The sequence below is a fragment of the Halichoeres trimaculatus genome, unplaced genomic scaffold, assembly GCF_033239565.1.
Source record: "Halichoeres trimaculatus isolate MK-OKI-2021-1 unplaced genomic scaffold, fHalTri1.1 fHalTri1_scaffold_22, whole genome shotgun sequence".
In the NCBI taxonomy this organism is placed as follows: domain Eukaryota; kingdom Metazoa; phylum Chordata; class Actinopteri; order Labriformes; family Labridae; genus Halichoeres; species Halichoeres trimaculatus.
This window is the reverse complement of record NW_027437200.1, coordinates 24,421,127-24,441,135: the sequence shown is the minus strand read 5'-3', so window position 1 is coordinate 24,441,135 and position 20,009 is coordinate 24,421,127. Positions and strand designations below refer to the sequence as shown.

General features: G+C 40.7%; 1 protein-coding gene across 1 annotated transcript; it reads right to left on the bottom strand.

The window, feature by feature from the left end:
• Positions 1-745: 745 nt before the first annotated feature.
• LOC141811242 (low affinity immunoglobulin gamma Fc region receptor II-a-like) lies at positions 746-1,933 on the bottom strand. Its single transcript, XM_074699224.1, has 5 exons — positions 1,903-1,933; positions 1,696-1,740; positions 1,330-1,608; positions 1,002-1,247; positions 746-918 (listed from the first exon to the last, which is right to left on the bottom strand). Exons 1-5 carry the CDS (start codon positions 1,931-1,933, stop codon positions 746-748), a joined length of 774 nt encoding a protein of 257 aa, XP_074555325.1.
• Positions 1,934-20,009: the final 18,076 nt, after the last annotated feature.

Genomic DNA, 20,009 nt, shown 5'->3' with positions numbered 1-20,009 from the left:
TTGAACCCGAAGGCAGACTTTTTAATAAAAGAATATATATATGTGTGTGTGTGTGTGTGTGTGTGTGTGTGTGTGTGTGTGTGTGTGTGTGTGTGTGTGTGTGTGTGTGTCAAATTATTTTTCTTTACTTTGACAGAGAACTATTCCCTACATTTTCATATAAGCTCAATACTGCCCCCTGCTGTGCAACACAAAAAGTGCATCAGCGTCAGAGTTTTTCCAGTAACAATTTAAACTCAGACATTTCAGTTTAAGAAAAAGTGAGCATGTGGTCTTTTTTTCTAGTTGACAATTATATTTTTTGTTACTATGTGTTCTTGAAATTTTTTGGCACTTTACATGTTCTTGTGTTGCGGCTGTAACTCTGAATTTCCTGGTGAGGATAATTAGAGTACATTCTATTCGATGCTGTTCCATGTCCATTGTAGATCCAATCATCACACCACTGTTAAGTCATTTTATTATTGCTATAACTTTTTATTTATTTATACAGAAAGTGAAACATGCTTCATGTACGTCATACTGTGGTCCAAGGTCAAATGAAAATAAAATAAAATAAAAAAAGTTCTTTCCAGATTACAAATATTTAAACTTGTGATAATCTTCATATATTTACAGCAAAATACACAACAGTAACTAAACCTTTATAGTATAAATCATCATAAATCATTTAAAGATAATGGTAAAAAGAAATATTAAAAAGGTGTGTAAGCATGAATGAACAACATGTCTGAAAGCTTTTAGTCTATTCTTCCATTTCAGTGAAGGTGGACCTGGGTTGTTGTTGTTTGTCTCTGTGTTTGCAGCAGTGGAGCAGTCCCAGCATCACCATCAGAAGAATCACCATCACAACAGGAAGAAGGTTTCTGAGGATGATGAACAGAAGGTCTGACGGCTGCTCCTCTTCTTTGGGACGTGCTCCTGAGCCAAAGCAATTCAGTTTAATGACATTTGAAAACTTCTGTTTGTGTTTCTACATCTGAAATATGGATGTGTCTCACCTTCCACAGCCAGCCAGCTCTCTGCTGATTCTCCACCTCCAGAGAATTTACACTTGTAGCGTCCTCTGTCACACTGTGACACTCTGGGGATGATCATCTGTCCTGTAGACCTGCTACCAATGAGGAGGCCATTTTTATAAAAGTCAGCTGAGGAGATGGATGGAGTCATCTTGTTTCTGCAGCGCAGAGTTACAGCTTCTCCCTCCTTCACAGGGAGGGCAGGACTCTCCAGGATGACTGAACCAGCTGAGCAACACAGTTTGATATTTCATTTTGAAAGGAAACAAAACACAAGTTCGTCAGTAATTGTTGTCATTTGCAAACATACCAGTTACAGTGATGTTGATGCTGTTGCTTTTTTCTCTCTCATCGGACTCACACCAGACCTCTCCACTGTCTTCAGGATAAATATGAGAAAAATTACAGGAAGTCACAGCTGATTTTGGCGTAGTTGGAGTTTCACAAAAGTGTATTTTTCCTTTGGAACTGTGGAAAGTTTTCAGTCCAGTCGAGCCACTGTAGTCCTCACAGTGGAAGAGGACAGATTCATATTCAAAGAACTGCAGCTTGTTTGGTTCAACACGAAGAAACACTGAACAGGAAACTGCTGGAAGAGAAACAAAAAAAAAGTTCAATTTTTAATCTCCAAACAAGAAACAAACAAAAAAAAAAACAGTGAAAAATTCAAACTCACCAAATTTCTGATCATGTGCGCTCAGCAGGAACAACATGTGAACCACTGGAGACAAAAAGACTCTCTCATAAAATCTACTTTAACCACCAACACTGTCCATTTTCAACTTCTGAAAATAGACAGAATTAATTTTATAAATACCCTCATTTCCTCAGACAACTTCTATGATACTTTGTTCTTAACAAAATGTGACAAAGTCAGACTCACTCAGTGAGACGTAGAGACTGGGGACGTCCATGTTGACTGTTTGAAGCCTTGAGCTGAAATGAAGTGTAGTTAGGTCGAGGTCTCTTCCTGTCTGCTTTGCAAAACTAATGTTGTCTCAAATGGAAATAATAGTGTTAACCATAGTCAGAGCTGAGGTCATGGTGGAGAGTGTCTCACTTCTTCAGTATCACCAAGTTCACACTGAGCTGAAACAAATTATTTCAACTGTTACAGAGTGAAACCTTCAACAAACATGTTTGGACTGACAAAACAACATCCATGAGGATCATCTTATGAAAAAAGAGTTTAAAATTCACATGTAAAAGTTTGATTTAGTGTATTAGCTCTGTGATGACAGCTCCCCTCGGGAAATACCAAAGCCTGAGGCAGGGAGAGCAGCAGCAGCAACAGGGTCACAGTTTTTCAAGATTCACCAAAAAATAATGTTGCTCAGAAGCAAAGAAAAAAACAATGAGAGGAATTTAATAACAAAGATGGCAAACTTGAAGAATTTGAAGGCAGACTTATATATATATATATGTGTGTGTGTGTGTGTGTGTGTGTGTGTGTGTGTGTGTGTGTGTGTGTGTGTGTGTATGTGTAATTTATTTTTCATAGTTTGACATAAAACTATTCTCTACAGTTCAGTAACTCTCACATTCTTTCACACTGTCATTCACATATACCTACATAGTTACACTCTCACTCACACACTACATTTATCAAACAAGCTCCATACTGCCCCCTGCTGTGCAACACAAGAAGTGCACCAGCCTTAAATTCAAATCAGCTTATCTCGGTGCAGGAATGTATAGATATTGTAAAGATAGAACCACAACACTTTATTTTCCTGTGTTCGTTATGCCTCAGGGTACCTAAAGGTGTGTTGTATATACTTAAACCTTATTTTAAGATTTTTTTTTCAATCAGAAAATCAGAAAGAATCTATTTTTGTTTCTCTTTTTTATGCATCACAGTTTTTGATTTTTTTTTATATTACTTGAAGACATAATGGAGTTTTATCAACCCATAGCCATGGTTGTCCTGAAACTATAGAGGTGTTGCACTTCACTTTACAGAGAAAATGAGACCACTGTGAGTAAAAATGTTCTCTGTAACCAAACTCTAAAAAGCTGTGTTTTTTACATTAAAAAAAGAAAAGAAAAAACAGGTTTCATTAAAGGTTTTCATTGTGATGGTGAGTGAGGAGGCAACACAGTTTATACAAGATGCTCACTCTGATCAGTGTCTTACAGGCTGCACCTGTATGCTAAGCTCACCAGGAAACAGGAAGACGCCAGGGCTTTAATTTAGACACACACACACACACACACAAACACAAAAGAAAAATAAAAAACAGCAATAAATAAATAAGTGAAAGTAAAATAAAACAGATGACATCATATCTGGCTGACTTCATGGGTGCACATCATTCAACACTTTTATTTAGTCAATGCAAAAACACAAACAAACAAAGAAAGAAAAATGACAACATAACCCTTTAAAAGTGCTGTTTTCATCGCCCCGCCTCCCCAACATGGGTCTTAAGTCTCAAATGTACATGCTACCAAAACATTTACAGTCTAATAAAAAAGGAAGTCCAGGTTTAAAAATATGTAAATAATAAAACAAAAATAGGACGAAACATGAAAACAATATCATAGTGAGGAAGAGGAGTGATCCTTGGAGGTCGTTGTGCGTGGACTCTGATGTTGGTGCAACAGCTTTGGTTTGTAGACCGTACTCTCTGAGAGGCTTCAGATCTTCACACAGTCAAACCATTTTACTGCTCTGCATTTAGACACTACAAAAATGTAAAAAAAAAAAAAAAAAGTACAACCATACGGTTTAACACTCAAACAAAAGTTTCCTGTTCTCTCAGAAATTGATGCCCCTGGTGCCAAATACAACATTCCTTTGACTATGGAGCGTTTGAACAAGATTTCTAAAACTAGAATGTGTCATATTTTATAATATAGAAGTGGAGCTGAGTTATTTTTGTTTACCTCTGAGTTTCCAACCGTTGAGCTCTGCCAACAACAGCAGATTCAGGATCATCATCACGATGGGGAGAGCGTCTCTGAAGACGAGGAACACCAGGTCTGAGGAGCTGCGGCTGGGACTGTGTTGTGCTACAAAGACGACGGATGAGAATGACAGTTTGTTTTTGGCGTGTATAGGTTTTCAGGAGTGTAACTTGAATGTTTGGGACTGGAAAAGTTATTGGGGCTGTCTCGTACTGACCTCTGACAACCAGCCAGCTTTCTGGGGATTCATCCTGGATGCTGCACTTGTAGAAACCAGTGTCACATATAGAAACGCCGCGGATGGTCATCTCTCTGGTTGAGCTTCTCCCGATTAAAAGACCATTTTTGTAGAACTCAGCTGTGAGGTTTGAGGAGCTCACTTTGGCTCTACAGCGCAGTTTGACAGACTCTCCCTCCCAGACAGGATGGACCGGACTCTCCAGGATGAGTGAGGCTGGAGGAGAGGGCTGGATGGTTATTTCATTCTCAACAGGAGCGTGGACAATTTAATGCTAACGTACCAGAGACGGTGATGTTGACAGAGTTGCTTCTCTTTCCTCTGTCGGTCTCACACCAGTACTCTCCGCTGTCCTCCAGGAAAGCATCTTTAATGGAGCAGGACAGCTGGTCTAAAGCTCCCCACTTCCCAAACCCGCAAGATGAAACGTTTGCTTTCGTCTTCCTCATGATCCTCCATCCGGTCATGTCCTCAGAGCCGAGGCACTGGAAGGACACAGACTGGTATTCCAGGACCTGGAGTTTGGAGGGAATGAGCCACAATGGGGCTTCTGAGACGACACAAGAAAAGAAGAGACAAAGTGAACAGGATCTAGTAAGACTTCTTAAACGGACTCTCTTATAGTGTTGCAGAAAAATTGAGAGCAACGCACCGACTCTCTGACAATCTGTACCGAGCTCCACGAACACCGTCATCACTAGATGGACAAAGAGAAAAGCTTAACGTCACAAAGATACAGACAAAAAAGCTCAATCTGTATAGATTGCTAATTCCTTTGACGACTGTTGAGGTACGTCCACCATTAGAGCAATGAAGCTACGTAACAAATGTTTCCTGTTTCCATGACAGCAAGTTTTCCGTTTATGTCAGGACCAGGGAAACTCTGCACAAGTGTTATGATCAAGGTTTTACTGAAAGTCTCAAAAGACAAAAAAGAAAAACAAGGAAAGTGTTGAATATGAAGATTGATAATCAAACTGTTGGTGCCAGTAGAAGTACTCACATAGCCCAATGCAGAACGCTGCGACCATCATGATGATTTGCTGCTGACTGTCTGAACATCAAACCAAGACGTATCGTCAGGCTCAAAGAGTCTCTTCCTGTGTGGCTTGGTTAGCTTGTTGGTGGAACGTATCTACATTTTACATCTAAAACGTCAGAGACGAAGCGTCGATCGCAGTAAAAATAGCCTCAGTGGTTTGTTCAGAGGCCAGAGCGTGAAAGCAGAAGGCCGACCTAAAGTAAACCTGTCGTCTGAGTCTCAGGTTTTCATGTAGAAACAAATAAACACATGTTCTTTGAACTTATTGTTAAACAGGTGATTGGGAACATGCTAACAGCTGAAATGCTAACACAGTGAGGTGATGGAAATGGCTACTGGGGACATGATGTGGACAAAATCAAATAAAACTTTCAGCTCTTGAAGATGCCAGAGCACTTTGAGATAGAACAGAAACACACCCAAGTTACCCTCAAGTGGACAGATTAGGAACTGCAGTCTCTGACATATCAGCTTCACTGCTTACAGTCAGGTGGCAACTTTCACTTTGAGCTGTGTCTTCTTGATTTAACACTTTTTTATTTATTTTTTTATTTTTTTATTTTTATTTTTTCAATTAAGTATTTTTGATCAACTTTAGTTTTTCTTTTTTTTAATTAAAATTCTTGTCTTCTGGCTTTTATCAGGGATAATATGGAGGAGGTAGTTATGTTATAATTTATTACTGGTATATTTTAAAAATTTCATGAAGATATTTTTTTTCTTCTATGATTAAAGACCAATTCCAATTTCCTTGAGATCATTTTTAAATTGGTGCTTTGGGCCAATATAATCAAAATGAAAATATATTATTTATTTATTCAATTTTTTTCTGAAATATATGAAACCCAAATTTAAAATTTAAGATAAAAAAAGAAGAAAAAAAAAGAAATTAACTTTCACCTGCACTCTTTATTTTATAAAAAATCAACTCTGTGGCAAACATGTCACTACAGTTGACTCACAGTGTGACCACAGAGACCTCAGTGGGAGTTTGTCCTCTGTTGAAGAAAGTGAACAACAAGGTGTAACAGTCATGATCTGATACTTCCAAAAACAGGTTGGGTTTCTGTGGGTTAGCTTATTAGGTCAAAGTTAATCATATTTCATCTGTCTACAAATTTAGAGTTGATGCCCTAGTGTCAACTTTTCTTTTGAAAGAATGTGTCCAAATTATGTACTTGAAAGAAAACATGCCAAAAAATTAGACTTGGAACAGAGAAACGTGGTTTTATTACACATTATTAAAAATATAATCACTGTCAGTTGATGCTCGAGAATTTTGACGGCTCCTTGTGCGACTTTGTTGTTGCTCTCATCATGTTTTCTTTAGGGAGGTTCAAACATTGGGTACAAAGATGCTATCATATCTACTCTGAGCCAGTGGCCTCAACACCAATACTGACACCTCTGGAAAAAATTCACAAGTGTTCCCTTTATTACGATGCCAGAATGATTCAAAAAGATATTTCCCAGCAGAGACCCCAAAAAGAGGCCAGAGGTTAAAACATTTCCTGCAACAATTTTCTTCAAAAAATTGTTGCAGGAACTTGGGACCGTAGCTGTACAAGTTCAAATCAGTGTCCCTCTAAGGGGTCAGCAAAGCCTCTTCTTCCCTTGGTCTAAATTATATAACAGCAGTGATCCTCTTCTTTCAAAAGGAGGTTGGAACCTGCACTGGGAGCTGGTCCTGTGAAGGATCTGGATAGTTCTGGTCCTTTAAAAAAACAAATTTCAAAATGAAATACGAGATTTTTATCCTCTTGAATAAACATGTCTTTGTATCTGCCTTGAAATAAGGTGAAATTAATAATTTTGAGATGTTTATCCATGCCACCATCACTTCTCTATTTTGTAACTGTTTCAGAAGAAAGACTGCAAGGTGCCTTAACCTTCAAGATGCCCTACTAAAATAAATGAGCGTGTTGTTTTTATACTTTCACTGTGGTGACATGACACTTATACAGCTCTTCTACGAAAGAGCAGCAACCTGCGGTGTGTGCTATCTGTGTTCGTCTGAAGGTACCTCGTGTGGTTTTCGTCTCAGTGGTAAAAAAGAAGAAGCTGAAGGTACCACTGGGCCCCAGGTTCCTGAATAAGAAGCTATCAGAGTTTCATCAATCATTTAGTTTATCAAAGCTGCTGACCCACATGTGTCCTATTGATGTGGCTGTAAATGTCAGGCTGACTGAAAAGGACTAAAGTTTGGAACCACTGAGTCAACAAGACTAGTTTAAGATCTCCCGTGACGCACTCATGTCACATTTTTTTCATTTTTTCACCTTTTTTTAAACGTGGCACTGTCACCAATCAATGGAACCTGGTGAAAAGGAAGTAGATGGATGAAATAAAGAAGAGGCCCCAGACCAGAACCCTGGGGAACACCGGTAGTAACCAACATAGGTGGGCTTTGAGAAAGATTGGAACCAAGTGCAACCAAAGAGACAAGGTTTACACTAGCTGGGGGATGTGTCAAGGATTTTGGTTGTGGGTGATCTGTCAAGAGGAAGCTGTGAGAAATGGTCTCAGGAGTCAGAAATCTGGGGTCAGCTTCCATGAGGAGGCTGTTCCTGTGAGTTGGAAGAGGCGGGCACCTACTTTGCTTGGATTGCTACGCTGCTACCAGTGTTGCCAACTTAGCAACTTTGATGCTGTCTTGAGAGTCTTTTCAGACACTTTTAACAAATCTTTGGAGCTTTTGCTGTGAACAGTAGCTGCCAGGGCCCCTGCCCCTTCATTAAGCACTCATAGTCAGTCCAACCCTCATTCAGAAGTCCCTGAACTCACGTTTTGTCTTTTTTTTAACAGTGTCTCTGACATCAACACACACTGTGACTCAGGCAAAGTAAGTTACACCATTTGGCAACTTATTGCTACTTTTAGAATGGAGAATGGCTACTGTCCGTGTTGATGAGTTGGCAACACTAGTCGCAACCTGATGATTATCTTTTCTCATCATCATGACGGCAGAATGAGAGTTTCCCTGATCTCTGTAGATACATCAGAGGTAACACCAAACTGCTGGGGATGTTAATCCAGAAAGCAATTTGCAACGCTACGCATTTAGCAAGGCTGCTTAGGGGTGTTGAGTTGTTCACAAAAAGGGAAATTATATACCCCACAACCCATATGACAAGCACCACCAGAATGACCGTGATGGTAAGAAAGGCCCTTTGCTTTGATTTGTCCACTTTGCCCTGCCCCCTTTCCCCAGGCCGGGAGCGAATCAGAACAAAGAGAACAGACAGGCTGAGGAAGAAAACAGCAGCTAACCAGAGGATCATGATGCCCAACCCAAGGTAAAGAGGTATATGAGGATAGACCACAACGTTGATCGCCATCCATGCAAAGCACAAAACCCAAACACATCCAATGATCATGTTTCTGATCCTGATCCCACGAGCAGTTTTCAGCCCCCTGTAGGTGAGGGGGTGAACAACAGCCAGGTAACGCTCCCCACAGGTCAGGACGTGGAAACAGGACTCCCCACAGTAAGGGACAGACAAAAGGCTGTAGCCCACTTTCCTCATCACTTTAAACTCGCTGTAGTAGCCGGATAGCAAGAAGACTGCTCCGAAAACCACGAGTAACTCCATCACAGCCTGGTGGTAGGTGAAGACGTCACAATGGCTCGCTGCTGTCAGGGAACCCTGCTGCTTCCACTTCTGGTAGGCCAGGTAGAGGATGAAGACCACCAGAGGGGCCATGAGAAGAACTTTGGTGACGTAAAAGGCAGCATCGATCGATATGATACCTGGCAAGTGAAAGCAGCTGCCAAACACTGAATCATTGGATGAAGAGTTGAGGGACAAAGAGGAGGCTGACATTTCCGGAGGGCGATGATCTGACAAAGAAAGACAAAAAATTGAACTATGATAAAACTTTTTTCTCTGTTTCATGAAATAAAAACTTGTTTGATGGATTGGACGTTTATTTAAATTACACTGATGTGTAAAAATGTACATCCAAATTAAATAGTTTTAGTCGTAAGTGTTGTTCTGAATGAACTCGGTGTCGAGGTTTAATAAAAAAATAGAATCCATCAACAGAATGATAAAACTTGTTTCTTCTCAACATCAAATATTTCCTCAAATTCACAAAGTATTAAATGAAAACACTCACCTGGTCAGCAGTGATCCTTTGGTGACCGTCCTCCTCTGTCGTCTCTGGACTCACCGGCTGTTCTCTGTTTCTGATCCTAAGATGATGTTTCTCTCATGGTCAGAGTGAGGTGTATTATTTATGTTGGAGTGTCTGGGTGGTAGATGTCAACAGGAGCTGTTTTGCATGTTGTACAACAAATCCATAACATCTCCATCAGTAATTCATCTAAAGCAAATTTTCTGTCAGGTTGTTTTTCTAGAAAACACGTACACTTGTCCGCAAGTCTTTACCATTTGAGCTCACTGTATGTGGGGATGTGAAGAGTTTTTCCAGCTCAACCACAGAAAAGGTTCTTGTTGAGTTTTATACTTTTGTTGAGTAGACTCTCTCTTAAGATGAGGAGTGGTGGCCTTTTATTTTAGTAAGGAGGTAGATTTGGTTGAGATGTAGGTCTAGATGTCGTCTGCATAGCGACATAAAATGATGTTGAATTTTTAACAATCTGTTAAACTCTGTAGATGTTAAAAATGCAGAGCGGGTTCTTTAGTGGCACAAATATGTAATACTCTTCACCTAAACACAGTCACTTTAAAACAGTATCGATATATCTCTGAGCTGAGATTGTGAAAAATGTTGTCAAAATACCCATGTAAGTTAAACATTGATTGACTCAAACATAAAGATGTAGCTAAATGAAAGATGAACAAAGGGCTTCAACAGTTAATGTTAAATAGTCTTTTTAATCACTTCATTAACCATGACTTTTTTTAAGACCCACCACTTCAGTAACTTTTTAAAAGTATTTTTAACTTTTGCTTGACATCAATGTGATCTTTATATCCCAAGTTTTAACAATATGCATTGACTTTTGTCTTAATTTCTACAGTATATTAAATAAAAGTGATAAATTATAAAAAAAAAAAAAATCATCATCCTATCATCATCAAAATCATATATATTTGAAAATACAGAAATTGCACAGCTATATCCCTCAGACATGTAAATTAAAAAACAAAAAGAAAGATAGTTTCTTTGGAACCAGAGGAAATTTATTTGGAAATACAGTCAATTTTATCACCTTTAAAATTACAGATAAATAACAGTGCAAGGAGATGACAACAACATCCAAACATACTATTTACAACAGTGAAAACAAATTGGTCGATCCTTAAAAAGTTCATCTAAAAATAAAAGAAAATAATGTTTTTTCAAAGTAGGTACTTCAGCAAACACAGCGGTCTCCTTTATTAAAGCTTTGTTGCGTGAGCTTTGTTGTGTATTGTTACAAACCCATCACTGTGACGAAAAAGCGCTCTTAGACATGGTGAACGTGTGAAATGTTAGTGTATGTCCTCAGATTTTATAGACAAAAAGAATGATTGATCTATCTGATCTGGTTTCAGATCTGCTACAAATCAAAAGTGAAAGTGCAAAACGTAGCACCGGCACTGCACTGGGCTGTAAGGGGTTCAATTTGCAAATTCCCCAAAGAAAAGCAAAACTAATCCACACCACTGCTGTTGCTTAACATAATGGTGCAGCAGGCAAAAGTATAAAAGACAAAACAACGAAAATCCCTCTTTTGCACCCGGTAACACGAGGGAGGTGTCCACCTATAGCCCTGAATACATCCACCCTGATAATTCACTTTTCCAGTTTGTAAAGTTTCCATTTCACATCATGTCTGCAACATTTAACAACTCAGACGCAGTTTGGAACTTAGCTGAAGTCATCATCTGATGTCTTTCATTAATTAATTTATTAATTTATTAATTTATTTCCCACAATGACCCCTGGACCTCCCATTCTGTTACAGCATATCCACCTTGAATAATGTCTGTCCCACTGAAATGAATTAAATTCAATAAATTCAAACACTCTATACACCGGAAAACTGTACTTTTAACAACTTTCCAAACAAATCAATAACTCCTCTTTTGTAATTTGACAGCTGATGTGATTTTTTTACCAGTTTTCCACACCTATTTATGAAAACACATCACATTTTTTTGGAATATGGTAAAGAGAAAGAAAGCAAGATGTAAAAAAAAAAGAGGCCCTAGAACAGAACCCTGGGGAACATCTGTAGAGACTGAGAAGACTGGGATTTCAAAGATTTGGAGAAAAGGACCTTAGTCCAGCCAGGATTCAAACTTGTTCAAGGATGTTTCAAGGGTTATGATTGTTGGTAATCTGTCAAGAGGAAGCAGTGATGGGTGGTGTGACTGGTGAGGAGTCCAGAGTCAGCTGCAAAGAGGAGGCTGTATCTGTGAGGTGGAAAGGGTAGGCAAATTGGAATTGCTTGTAGAGAGTTTTAGACGCTTTAGACTAGAAAGAAAAGGAAAATTTACGATAGTACAGGATGCCTCCCTTACAAGTTTCCTTGTCACATCTGACAGAAAAGAAATGCCAGGGTAGATCCAGAGTTCACCGGACGAATTATATATCTTTCCTGGTCTAAGAATGTCTCAGGATCCCCAAGGAGAAGCTGGGGGGAGGTGTTGCTGAAGAGAGGGATGACAGAAGTCACCACTTACAAATGTAGCTACTTTTCAGGTGTTAATGAAGAATTTTGGAGACTTTGATGTAAACATGTGCTGCTGTGGGCCCCCAACCCTTTTTAAAGCACTCATAGATAGTCCAGCCCCACTCCACACTGCCCCCTGGCTGCAATCAGAGCAGGATATAGGGCTGTCCTGAACTTACTTACTTACTTTGAGGTATTTTTGCGCTTTAATACCTTAAGTGAGATAGGAGAAGACAGTGGATAGAGTAGGAAAGGGGGTAAGGGTGGGGAGTGACCTAGACGCTAGGCCCAGAAAAGTTACTTTCCTTGTAAGGAGTTAGCAACACTGGCAGTGTGTGTTTATCTTTTCTCATCAGCACGACGGCAGAATAAGAGTTTCCCTGATCTCTGTAGATACATCAGAGGTAACACCAAACTGCTGGGGATGTTAATCCAGAAAGCAATTTGCATCACCACACACTTGACATGGTGGCTATAGGATGGTGAGCCGTTCACAAAAAGGGCAATGATAAACACTCCAACCCATATGACAAGCATCACCAGAATGATCATAATGGTTAAAAAGGCCCTTTGCTTTGATTTGTCAACTTTGCCCTGTCCCCCTTCTCCAGGCCCGGAGCGAATCAGGACAAAGAGAACAGACAAGCTGAAGAAGAAAACAACAGCTAACCAGGGGACCATGATGCCCAACCCAGGGTAAAAGGGCATGCGAGGATAGTGCAAAGCGTTAACCACCATCCATGCAAAGCACAAAACCCAAATACATCCAATGATGCTGTTTCTGATCACGATCCCACGAGCAGTTTTCAGCCCCCTGTAGGTGAGGGGGTGAACAACAGCCAGGTAACGCTCCCCACAGGTCAGGACGTGGAAAAAGGCCTCCCCACAGTAAGGGACAGACATAAGGCTATAGCCTACTTTCACCATCACTTTAAACTCGCTGTAGTAGCCGGATAGTAGGATGGCTGTCCCTAAAAGAGTGAATAACTCCATCACAGACAGGTGGTAGGTGAAGACGTCACAGTGGCTCGCTGCTGCAAGGGAACCCTGCTGCTTCCACTTCTGGTAGGCCAGATAGAGGATGAAGACAGCGAGGGGGAAGATGAGCAGAAGTCTGACGATGTTGAAGGAAGTGTCACTAAATCTAATACCTGCCGTGATCAAGCAATTACTGAACCCAAAAAGTGAAACAGAGACGTTCGAGGACGAGGAGTTTGACGACATTTCAAGGGGTTGAGGATGAAGACCTGATGAAGAAAGAAAGACAAGGAACTGTGCTGTGATAAAACTTCACATGGTAGATCATGAGTTGTCATTAAACAAGATTGTGGAAACGTTTAAGCCTTTGACGTTGATCCTTTAAAGTCCTGACTTGAAGCATTAAGGGTCAGTTTCTGGTTGGACTGTTATTTGGAGCACAGCCATTCAACAAGATGTTGACATTACGCAAAAACACATGACGCAAATTTGTATCTTCTCAAGCCAAACAGGCACAGAGTACGTGATGAAAGCACTCACCTGGTCAGTGGGGATTTTTTTTATGTCCGTCCTCCTCTGTCGTCTCCGGACTCACTGACTGTTTGGGCTTTGGGTTAGCATTCAAGTTAACGGGTGACAGATGGCACAAGGAGCTGTTTTGCATGTTGTTAAGTCAATAAATCCATTGAGGCAAATTTTCTGTCAAGTTTCCAGACAGCTTATTTACCTCTCCAAACATGTTTCGCCACTTCACAAACCAAGATTGACTTATGGACTCAAGGTCCCTGAAAAAGTCACTTTGTTTAAGTTCGTTTAAGGGGAACAAGATCACATCCTGGGGCAAGCTAACAAGAAGCAGCATGTCTAGATTGTCTAGGGTTTGTGCCTGCTGCACAGAGATTTTAATATATCACACATTTTGGTTACAGACACTTTCTGACTCTACAACATTGTCCCAGAATCTACTGACATAAAACAAGCAGTCATATCAACACTATCTAACAAAACCCTTGAGCGAAGCTTGCTGCTCATCCACGGCCATAGCAAACTGGTAGCTTCCCTTCCCTCTGCAGGTAAAGCAGAGGTAACACCAAACTACAGGGCAGACTAAACAAAGGGAAATCTCTTGATATCAGACATTTCACGTATGGGCTCAGGGATGGTGAGATCTCAATGACAACGATAACAATGAGCCCTGCAAACCAAAACCAAAGCACTCCCAAAATGGCCGTAACGGTGTAAAACGCCCTCTGCTTTGATTGGTCAACTCTCTCCTTGCCATGTGCCCCTTCCCCAGGTCCGGGACGAATCAGAGCGCAGAGGACAGAGACACTACAAAAAGAGATGACGATCAAAGAGAGGACCACGATAGCGAGAGTTGGGATGTCCTCCAAGTCAGGGTACTGCACCCACACTGAGACCATCCACACCAAGGCCACCAGCCAAACACAGCCCACAGAGACGTTTCTAAACCGGACTCCACGCGCAGTTTTCAGACCCCTGTATGTGTGAGGGTGAACAACAGCCAGGTACCGCTCCATGCAGGTCAGGGAGTGGAAAAAGGCCTCTCCACAGTAAGGGAAGGCGAGAAAACTCCGCCCTACTTTCGCCATCGCATACAGCTCAAGGTACCTGCCACACTGGAAGAGGACAGTCCCTAAAGCACCGATCAGCTCCATCATAGTCACATGGTACGTGAAGATGTCACAGTGGTTTGAAGTCGACCAGTTCCCCTGCTTCCTCCGTCTTTGGTATGCAAGGTAGAGGATGATGACGGCAAGGGGGATGATGAGGACAGCTTTGATGATGTAGCAGGAAGCAGAGAGATATTTCCCATTAAGGACTGAGGAGTAGGAACAATCAAAGATTGAAGAATCAAGAGAGGAGTTGTGGGGAAGCGAGGAGTTGGACAACATGTTTGATGTTTGAAGGTGGAGACCTGATGAAGACAAGAATAAAGGAAGCATGCTCAGAGACCGGCTTTTTGTTTTGTCCAAAGCCTCCATTTGACAGTATCTGGAAATTTTAAGATGGATTCTTTCACGTTACTTTGTACATTATTTGACATTGTGAATCAATCAAGCCTCATTGCTCATCAATGCTAATCAGTGCTAGGCCCGTTGTTTCCCGTGAGCAGAGGAGACGGATGCAAGGATGACAATATCAACCTGACCTTCCATCCATTGTTACAGGGAATGTAAGATCTAGCTACAATAAGATGGATGAGATGGCCATGCTAGCAACGTGCTTTTCACAGAGACATGGCTAATGAAGCGAACACTGCCCACCAACGCCACATTGGAAGGGTTACTGAATTACTGCACTACACTTAAGATTCTACTTTTAGTGCATGGCATTGGAGCCAGAGGAAGGAACACATGCCCCAAAATTTACATGAAAGCAAATTTTCCTCAACTGATTTTTGTGATTTAACAAGCAGCTTAAATACGTGGACTGATTCAGACCGTAAATTTAACCAGGGTGGAGTTAAGGAATCTTTTTGCAGGATAGGTAGTAGAGTTGTGTCAGAAAAAAAGGCAAAATAAGGGTGTTAATTAATGTTAAAGATAGATTACTCATCAGTTACCAAGCAGGTTGAAATAACTTAGTTTTATATTAGGACCTGTCATGTAATTAATGTGTTAATTAAAAGCAATAATACATAGTAGATAGTAGTAGATGTAAGAAATGAAAAAAAAAAAAAAAGGTCATTTTACAGAAGACCTGAGTGCAAGTAAAAGTAACTTCAAAAAAAATAAATAAATAAATAAAAAAAAAGAAATCAAACCAAACACAGAAACATGAGGAAATTTATGAAGTTTGTTGAAGTAATTTAGGCTAAAGGAAGTTACAAACCATTGTTTGGGAACCTACCGTGTGAAGACAGTTACCGGTGATTATCCCTCGCCAACATCTCCAGACTCTGCCAGTTCGCTTCTATCATCAGTTTATTATTCCCTTATGCTTGTGGTGTGAGCTTTTATTAATGTTGGTGTGTCCAGTGAGAGATGTTTTGCATGTTGTATAATAGATTTATGATAACGCCATTAATAAATTATAAAAACAAATTTTCTGTCTGGTTGTTTTTTTTCTGCTAACATGAACATCTGTCCTTCATCGGGTTTTTGGTTTGCTTCTCGTTTGAGTTCCTTAGTGTTGTGTTTCTTTGAAACTCAGGTTCTCCTCGAGTTTAAATTTGTCTTGTTAACTGGACAAAGTTACCGTCCCAGCAAGTTAAACTGGGTCTGTTTAGCAAGACACTGTGCAACTGGCTAGTGCTTTTGTGCAATACTTAGGTGTCGCTGAATAATTGGAAGGTGCCACTGAGGTATAAGCAGGTGTCACTTGGTAATCAGTGGCTGACCATAAGCAGCTTTTGGGTCATGATCCTTGATGTCTTCTTTTCACAAAATTTCATTTTGAATGGTAGAGCAAGAGCTCCTTTTATTCACACATGTCCAGAAAAACTTTCCAGAAAACTTCCACAATACTTCCATCCATTCCAGAGTACTCCTCTCTATCTGCAAAACCATTCTGGGAATATCCTGTAAAATTCCAGAATACTTCGCAGTATCAAAACAAAAAACACAAAAAAACAACAACAAAAAAATAAAATAAAATAAAAATAAAAAAATGTCCGGGAACGTTTTGAAATAGTTGCCTTTTAAAAATAACGTTCATGGAAACACTCATGAACACTAAATTAGGTTTTAAATTTATCACAGGGTTATTATGAAAACATTCCAGATTACTTCTCCTAATCTACAAAATCATTGGCAAAGTTCTAGAATTCTTCTCTTGTCCTCGAAGTCATGCAGGGCAACAATCCAGAATACTTTCTGGTTATCTGCAAATCATTCTGGAACGATTTGGAATACTTCTCTTTTCTACGATGACATTTGGAAAAACATTTGGAATACCTGGGCAAATGGTGAAGACAAAACATTGTTGCAGGAATTAGAAATATGATGAAAATGATAAAGAATGTGATTCCATATCAAGATTTCCAGAATAGTTTATTTGCTCTGTAATCTCTTTAAATGTACATAACAGGATACATGTTTTAATGAACAGCTTTTTCTAATACAGAAAAGTCAAGAAAATTTCACAACATGCAGGTTTTTTTTTTTCAATAAACTTAACTACTAATCTAAATTTGAGTATACTACAAGACTACAACCCTCAGTCCTTTCAACAAATTCACTTTGTTTCCATGTCGTCCATTGCTGATTTTAACCTTTATCATGAAAGCAGAGTGAGAGCTTTCCCGCTCTTTGGAGATACAGCATAGGGAGGATCAAACCACTGGGCAGGTGGAACACAAACATACACGTCATCAACAGACATTTAACGCTGTGGTTTACAAGGTCTGAGCTGTAAAGTCCATAATTGACAAGAATCCCACATAACCAAACCCACAGCATTGCTAGAATGGCTGTGATGGTGTTGAACGCCCTCTGCTTTGATTGGTCAACCCGACCTCCTTCCCCAGGACCAGGACGAATCAGAACACAGAGAACTGAGAGGCAGCAGAAAGACACCACAACCAAACTGACGCCAAAAGGGATCAGAACCACGATGGGACTTTCAGGGTTTAAGTGATAACAAACCACACCACTATACACAAAGGACAGGAGCCACACACACCCGATGCTGATGTTCCTGATCCGTACACCACGTGCGTTTCTCAGCCCCCTGTAGACGATAGGGTGAACAACAGCCAGGTATTGTTCTACACAGACCAGGACATGAATAAAGTTCTCTCCGTACCAATTCGTGCAAAGGAATAAATACGTTGTTTCAAGAATCATGCCCCTAGGATGGGAAAGGGAGCGTATGTAAAACCCGAGTCCCACAACCCAGATCAGACGAAAAGCAGCCACCTGGTAGGTGAAGACATCTGCGTGGCTCGCTGTGGTGAAGGAGCGTTGCTGCTTCCATTTCTGGACAGCCAGGTAGATGACAAAGGTGTAGATGGGGATGATGGAGGCTGCAACGATAAAAATTACTGGTAGGACAACCGCATAAGTAGCTGTTTGATTGCAGGGGTAAGGTAGTGGATCACCAGAGGAACTGTTTGACATCGCTGTTTGCAGGGTTAGACCTGCGGGAAAGAAGAAATGAAGAGAGTGCTACAACTGCACATTTTACAAAGTCCAGTTGAGATGTAAATCTGATAAAATCTACTCCAACTAAATCTAGATTTCTGTGTATTGTAGTATTTCCTCTATAGTTCAATTCCTTCTCAGTGACCTACCTGTTCTGCAGATTTTGGCGGGGGATGAACCTCCTCTGATGTTAACGGATTTAATGATGAATCTGCACTGCTGTCTAATCCAACCAAACATCAATTTTATGTGTTTGTGGCTGTGGTCTGGTCATGTGTCAGAGTGATGGAGTGAAGCAGGTGCTGTTTTGCATGTTGAATAACATTCATGACAACTGACCTCAGGAGGCAATTTTACATCACGTTATGTCACCTGAATGCACCCGTTGTTCAAGAGGGTATCGAGACAGAGTTTGAGGGTTCAGCCATATTTATTAGGACATTTGGAGGGAAATTAACTATTCTTGAGCTTATCAATTCAAAATTTTCAGGTTCGGGACAAGATTAGGATTTGGCCTTTGGTAGATGTAGTGCTTCACCGGTCCAAGGGGTGTTTTCTAAAGCAGAGATTGGATAGGTACACGAGAGTAGTCCATGAGAAGAGCAAAACAGTGGGAACACACTGGCTGACATGTTAGCTTACTCATCCTTACAACAGAAAGAGAGTTTTCCTGCTCTGTGCAGATACAGCACAGGAGAGACCAAACCACTGGGCAGGTTGAACAGATACGACAAAAAAAGTATTGTGCATTTAACCTGAGGTCGTACAGGAAGTGCTATGTAAAGGGCATACAAAAAAAGAATCCCACCCAACCACAGCACCAGCACCACAAATATGCCAGCTATGGTGCTGAATGCTCTATGCTTTGATTGGTCAACCCGGCCTCCTTCCCCAGGACCAGGACGAATCAGAACACGGAGAACTGACAGGCAGCAGAAAGACACCACAACCAAACAGACGGCAAAAGGGATCATGACCAGGACGGGAACTTTAGAGTCCAAGAACACAGAGATGAAGGCACTACTCATCACTGAAAGCATCCAAACACACCCAATGCTAATGTTTCTGATCTGTACACCCCGTGCGTTCCTTAACCCCCTGTAGACAATGGGGTGAACAACAGCCAGGTATTGCTCCAAACAGGTCAGGACGTGAATACAGTTCTCTCCATACCAACTCGTGCAAAAGAGGAAGTTAATTGCCATATCTGGAATCCTGGAATCTACTGCAGTGCTTAGCTGTAATGCTGAAGCTAACACCCCAAGTAAAGCAAAAGCAGCCAGATGGTAGGTGAAGATGTCTGAGTGGCTCGCTGTGGTGAAGGAGCGTTGCTGCTTCCATTTCTGCACACCCAGGTAGAGGATGAAGGTGTAGAGAGGGACAAGAAGAGCTGCCTTGGTGACAAGGTAAGAAATAGTAACAGCAGTACTAACTGAAGAGACACTGCATTCGTACTCTTCTGGAATAAAAGAGGAGTAGTTTGACATGTCAGCTGAGGGCAGGTTGAGATCTGAGGAAAGAACGGACAAAGGATGAGCCACTGTGAGGTTTACACGCTTTTAAACATCTTCATATTGGATAAATAAAGGTTTATTTCTTTAACTTTTGGAACTAAGTTCAGTGTTTGTTGACTTCTCTCTGTAAATCAATACATTCCCAATGATCACCTACCTGGTCTGCAGAGTTCAGCAGTGATGGTCGTTCTTTAGCGTCTAGAGACCCAGCCGTGACTGCACTGCTACCTAAACACAACTACTCATGTGTGTGTGACTGAGGTTTGTTCATGTGTCAAAGTGAAGCAGGTGCTGTTTTGCATGTTGAACAACATTTCTGACAGGTCATGGCAAAGAATTTCAAGCAGCAATTTTATATCACGTTACACCACCTGTATGCACCAGTGATTTAAGAAGACACAGAGGCAAAGTCTCAGGGTTCATTCATATTTATTGAGACATTTGGAAGGAACTGGGACATTTCTTGAGCACATCAATACAAAATTTACAGGCTTGAGACAAGATTAGGGTTTGGCCCTTGGTAATCATCCTGAACAGCCCCCTTAATTCATCCCTGTCTTATCAGACTTGAC